The sequence below is a fragment of the Punica granatum genome, chromosome 7 (genome assembly GCF_007655135.1).
Source record: "Punica granatum isolate Tunisia-2019 chromosome 7, ASM765513v2, whole genome shotgun sequence".
NCBI lineage: Eukaryota > Viridiplantae > Streptophyta > Magnoliopsida > Myrtales > Lythraceae > Punica > Punica granatum.
In genome coordinates this window covers 9,467,685-9,474,297 of record NC_045133.1, presented here as the reverse complement: position 1 = coordinate 9,474,297, position 6,613 = coordinate 9,467,685, and the positions used below count along the sequence as shown (strand labels likewise).

The window sequence follows — 6,613 nt, the reverse complement described above, 5'->3', positions numbered from 1 at the left end:
TTTTAAAAATTCCGAATTTCGAGTGATTTCCGTTTATATTTTAGAGTAAAAATTTTCGTCTTTATAGCCCTTTTGAGATGGACATATAGATGAAATTCTCAGTGTCATAGAGACGGAGAATTCCGTCCATATTCCGTCTTTATTAAAATAGGGACGAAATACCAACAATTTTGATCTATCTACTATAGACGGAAAGTTCCGTTCCAGTTTTGTCTCAATGAGACGGAATATAGATGGAAAAATACATCTCAATACAAAGAGTCGAAATTGTCCGTCTTAATTAACTTACAAAGCTAAAATTACCTACGATGCAAAATCCATCTCTATTCCGTCCCAATGGAAAAAATCATGATTGCGGAGTTTTACCCATTAATGGATCGATCCAAACCGAATCTAGGTTAGTTGGGACCCATTGGATTCGAGATATCAAGTGGTGGATACTCGAAAAATATATAAAAAAAAAAATTGAAATTATAAGAAAAAGAAAGAAGGGTGGGTCCTTGTAGGTCGGGGGATCCAGCCTACTCGTCGGATACATTGAGCATAGAACAAGTAAAAAGAGACCGCTTAGATTGGGAAGGAATTGGAAATTTAATGAATATTTTACATTTAAATAAGAAAATTTTAAAAAAGCTAAAAGGTTAAAAAAAATCGTGGACTAGTGGGAGAAATGATCCCCTCGCCAGCAGGAGTTTTAAATAGACAAGAGTTTAGTTTTTAAAATGAAATAGAAATAGATAGAGAGAAAGATAGATATAATTTACATATGTCTTCGATCAGTAATTGAACTTGCTATTTGCCTGGATCCTACTCAATTAATAAAGAGAAAGCCAACATTACAAGTTCACGAAATAATTATGCATAAATATAATTTACATCAGGGAGAAGTACAATTTTCACAAGGAGATATATTTCTCCTAGTTTCTCCTTTCATATAGGTAGTTACGTACATCGATCCTTCGCCCAATTATGAACCCAAACATCGGTCGAGTTCATAAGAAACAAGTACATGTGCTAGAAATAGAGAACTGAAACCTTTCAAGATTTAACGAGAGAGAGAGAGCCAATGATGTCATCAGTTGTATGGCGGCATAGAATTGAGCCGATTCTTTCGCTTTTGCAAAAACCTTTGAAGTGATCTCTTCATCGATAAGGTGTTAATGGGGCTGGAAAGCTGGCCGTAAGATTGCACGTTTGGTGAAGGTGGCTTCGACTCATTTGGGCTTTTCATTCTTTCCTCCATTTCTCTTCTTGCAATGTAAAATATAGTCCTTGCCTAAATACATCAGTCAAAGAAATTTGATTTATGGGATAATCAATTTGAGAACGAATTCAAAAGATCGATTCCCTTCGTTTTTCAATAACTTTTATCGAAATCAAGCGAGTAAATAATCCACATGACACATATATGTATATATTAACTCTTACAAATTAAAGAAAATGCCTAAAAAGTAATGAGAGATACTCCTCGGGGTCAAATATATGACTCGACGCAAATAGCTAATCTCACCTAATCTTTTTTTTTTGTATAAGTAATCTCAACTAATCTTATTCGTTTTAATAAAATACATTATGTAGCTGGGCCTGCAATTAGAAACACCGCCATAATCGGTTGATAGCCTCACTAATTAATTAGATGAATTCAAAATGTGAAACTTCTGAATAAATATAATAAAAATTAACTTCTCATCACGTATGTCTCTTTGCCTTTTTCTTTTTTTTTTGGGCAAAAGTATATCATCGGACTTTAAAAGAAAAACCTACCCGTGTTACATGTGAGATTCGCAGATCATATATAGGGTCGAAATTTATTTGACTATTCTAATGAGGTCTCATTAATAATGATCATAAATAAAAGATGTCCTGTCTTCCGGGAAATTGCTTGGAAGTTTCAAAATCACATGTTTCATATGCAACCACAAGAATAATAGTTAATTAATAATTAATCTTGGAGGAAGTGCTTGAGTCAATGCTGACTTCTACAGTAGCCTCTGTCGGTCCGTGCTTTATTTCTTTCCGCTATGTTTCCTTTTGCAACAACCGATTTGATTCCTCGAAATTTCAATTTTGACCCAATTTGAAAAAATTGAAATTTGAGCAGAATTGTCTCGAATAACCAAGAAAGAAGATGGACCAACCACCGCTGCAATTTGTCAATGCCTAGTACGTTGAGCCCAGCAAAACGAAATCATTCCAAAAAACATGTTTTTTGACCAGCATGAAGCCAGCCATGAACTTGACGCATTCTTATCCCCCACAAAAAATAAAAAATAAAAGAAATTGATGATGATGGTCAAGGCTGTCCAAATCGAGTTTCTAGATAGAAGCGGTGTAGGATCAAAAAAATCAAAACGTTCCTAAGTTCGTACGGATAATGAATATAGTGTTTTGAAAATAATTTTACACATATTTTCATTAATTATAACTTTATTTGAGGTAAAATTGAGTATACTTTTGTATTCCTTCTAATACCCTACAAACCAACCAAATATTTTATTCTAGTTATAATTTACGAACGTCAATTTCAAACAAAAAGTGAGGGTATAAGAAGTTATAAATTAATTCTCCATTTTTCCAAGTCGTAAGAGCTAAAAAGTCAACCAATCCCCTTAAATTTGGGATGAAAGCAATAATAAATTAGTTCAATATTTGACTCGGTAGAATTGAATTTCTACTGATTTCACTAAACAAACTCCCATTTCTACATGAGTATACTAAATTTAAGTTTCTATGATGAGTTGACTCATCATGAAAAGTAAAAGCATAAAATCGTAAATTTTTAAGAGTCAGAATCGAGTCAATCGAGTTTTTGACAGCATTGATGATGATAATATATAGTATGTTCTCGATGTACTTCTCAAAACTAACAATGGAAAAAAAAACCTTTAAATTGGTATTCACGATTGATCTAGATATGAAATTTCTAATTCCGAAGTATGTGTCTGTCAGTTACAATTTTTCTCGTCTTTTCTGATTTAAATTTGCCTAAATATATACCAAGTTTAGCGGAAAAAGATCTACAGAGTTTCAGCAAAGCTAAATGCAAACGACATTCAATAGTTTCAACATTCAGAACGGCAAGTGCTAGGATAAGTACCGATTAGTCTTTCAGCATTAGGCCAATCTAATCCTATCTTTGGCAATAGTTTCGCAGAACGGGGCAAGGATATATATGAATGATCAATTTCCTAGATGCACGGCATAGTCATCGCAATCTCTAAAAAGTTAGTTTAAAGAAACATACGACGAATATTTGTGATAAATCATTGATTAGCCTTTTTCTTTTCGAGATGGACTGCATATTGAAGAGGATCCGTTGAAAAAACAGATATTTTCATATGACAAGCACCGGGAAAGAAAATTCTAAACTAGAGACCTCATCAATTCAAAAGGTGTAAAATGTATAAGATGATCATGTACCTGCAGATCGGTGACGTTTAAAACACAAACTTGGCCGTTGTAGAATATAGTCAAGGGCTGCTGATGTCCCGGAGTTCCGGCATGATTTTCCGACCTGAAGCACCACAGTCGAACTTATTATCAATACATACAAAAGCAGATGAAATTATCTGTCATAAAGCAATTCTTGTACATTGCGTTAACGTTCTAGGTTTCCTCCCATATTCTATCTCCGACTAGATTCATGACCCACCTCGTATCCAAAAATAAGGCACCTATATGTTTAACGTAAGTTTCCAACACATTTCTAGCTCTGAAAATCTCCATTTTGCAAAATATATTAACTATATGATATGCATGGATCACACATAATTCTATAGAGAAATTAGTAAGATATATAGAAGAATAGTGAATTTCAATGATGAAAATATATCAGCACTCATCCTTATTTAATTAAAAATTACTCTCAACATGAAAATTAGAGTTGCTTTAGCACTAATTTCACTTCTTCACAAATGAGATACAGCAATCGAAAATTTAAGATAAGTTGGTGCTTTGTTTCTCTAAACCTTCCCTTTTTAGAAACCATAGCAACATAACCTCTCCATGTTTAGTATCTGGTTTCGAGACTTCCAAAGCTTGAAGGGGCAAACAAACATTCTTTGTTTCCAAAAACAAGCTGGAAAAGAGTAGGAAGTGAGAGGGGGAGAGAGTTGGTTACATGACTGGGCGTTGCTGATCATCGATCGGCAGAAGCGGCTGAGACGGAGAGGGATCAACGGGCTCTAAGTTGAGCTTCTTCTTCATCTTCAATGGGTTCAGACACCATTAATCAGAGGAAGACAACATATATTCATATGTGTTTGTAGATATATTATATTTGTTTAAGCAGAGAGATCAAAGGAGGGGCCAGTGAGAAATATTTGCTGCCAAAGAGAGATGACAGAGAGATGGATCATTGTGGGTTTTGTATATTAATAGCGAACATATGGTACGATATGATTATACATAGCACAATAATAAATAAAATGAACAAAAGCATGGAGACAAAGAGAGTTTATTTATATATAATAAAAGTTAGGAAATAGGAGTGTGATGTCTACATCAGTCGCCAGAAGAAGCACTGGGGTTGGGAAAGAGAGAGAGGAATCGACACGTAACGGGGTCATTCAAAGACTTGAGGGGGAAGGGAGACATATTATTGCACGTGGATCATATGGTACACTATTCTCTCTCTCTCTCTCTTTTTCTCTGTTTTTTTTTTTTGGGGGAAAGGTACGTACTATTCTCTTGAAATTAGTTCTTCCTTTTATTCAATATATACATGTAAGAATATATTATCTTCATAAAAAATAAAAGGGGTGATAAAAATTGGAAACCGACACCCGTATTGTTAGGAGGATGTCTAGTTTGATTTTTACTAGAAAGGAGGCATGCCCTGCCCTAAAAAATTAATATCATCATCACTTAAAAACATGTTTTAATGGGGTTTAGTTAGCAACACTAATCATGATTCTAAAATAAGATTTTGAATTCAATTATTACTAAAACTCGTACCTCTTTATTTTTGAAAGAAGTGATTGGCAAGTTTAAATAATTTGAAATTTTGGGAACGACTTTGGTGTTATTTGTTCCAAAAGAAGTGAAAGAACAAACGGATCATCACGTCCGGGAAGAAAAGATTTAGGTTGTGTTTTGATCTTAATTTTAATTGCTAAAATTTTTTAAGTGTTTAAGTCATCTAGGTGCTTAATGGAATAAGCTAATCTTGCTTGGTGACAAAAGAGTAAGTACGTTTAATTTGTCTTGACATAATGAACTAGAACTTTTCTTTTTTCCACTATCAGCCAATTACATTTATTAGATGAAATCGGATAATTCAAATTCTCCTTCATTATAAAAATAAAAAAGAATTTAATTTTAGGAGAACAAAAGAAGAACATATGAAACTAAATTAAAAATAAGGAGTCAACGAAAAATGCAAGACCGGGGCATTTGCTTTTTTTTTGGGGGGAGTTGAGCGAGTGTTTAGCTTCTAATAGAGCCAGCACTATTTGAAATTATCGTAGAGCCGAAACTACTTGAAATCACCCGTTCACTCTTATATTTCAAAGAGAGAGAGAGAGTAGGAAATTGGATTGGTAGGGCTCCATTGCTTGCGTCGGTCGCTACCAAAGTCGCTGGTGGCATCTACGCTTCTCGGTGACCTCGTAAATGCTGTGGGTGCAACGGTGATGGGCAATGCAACCACCGCCATCTCCCTCCCCCAATTGTATCTTCCTCCACCCTCTCTCTGTTTCCAAGGTGCGAAAAGAAATGATATCTTTTTATAATTTCAGAAAGTATAAGGGTACATATGTAAAATATCAACACATCGCATCAACTTAGGCACTAAGTTAGGCAAATTCTACAATGAAATTTCAAATTATATTTCATAGTGGAACGCTAGTTTTTTAGGTCCTTTCAATATCAAAGACAACATTTTGACCCATAAATCCTTCAATGTAGTCACAAATCCGTCGGATCATATGTAAAGTACAATAAAATTAGAGGGGCACGTATGTCTTGATGACGTGTCCATAAATTAAAACCTGCGTACATATCGATGACGTATCCAATTTATATTAGATTGATTTTCTTTTAAAACCCGTTTTTATGGTCTACTATTTCAATGAATCTCCTTCACTTTTACACAAAATTTGAACATGCAATACCCATCTCTCTGTCGCACTCTGTGCAAGCATTATTGATTTATCCCTTGGCTATTCACAACAGTAAAAAAAAAGAATTTTTACGTCATATATAGCATGGTTTTATCATTTCCTCAAATCTATCCAATACTTTAAAAATTATCCAAAAAAATATGTATTTTACATTTTGTTCCAAATCTATCACGATATCAATTTGTTCGTCAATGAAACAAAAGTGGAGCCCAAATTTATCATATGATTTTAATTTTTTCTACAATCTATTCCTTGGTATTAATTTTTTTTTATTAAATCTATCTCGGACAAAGGGCTACAGTGATAAGGATGGGTCCACTTTCGTTCCACATCAGTAGCACCATTAAATGTTGACAGATAAATTAAACTCATGATAGATTTGGAACCAAATATAAATCATGGGCCTTTCTGGATAATTTTAAATCATGTGATAGATTTGAGAAACGGGTGAAAATATGAGACATCTAACGTAAAAACCTCGAATAAAAATT

The 6,613-nt window shown here is 34.0% G+C and overlaps 1 protein-coding gene across 1 annotated transcript; it reads right to left on the bottom strand.

The window, feature by feature from the left end:
- Positions 1–771: 771 nt before the first annotated feature.
- LOC116212887 (protein TIFY 5A-like) lies at positions 772–4,429 on the bottom strand. The gene is made up of 3 exons (XM_031547619.1): positions 4,121–4,429; positions 3,421–3,514; positions 772–1,276 (listed from the first exon to the last, which is right to left on the bottom strand). The coding sequence occupies exons 1-3, from the start codon at positions 4,204–4,206 to the stop codon at positions 1,076–1,078; spliced, it is 381 nt and encodes a 126-aa protein (XP_031403479.1). The 5' UTR covers positions 4,207–4,429; the 3' UTR covers positions 772–1,075.
- Positions 4,430–6,613: the final 2,184 nt, after the last annotated feature.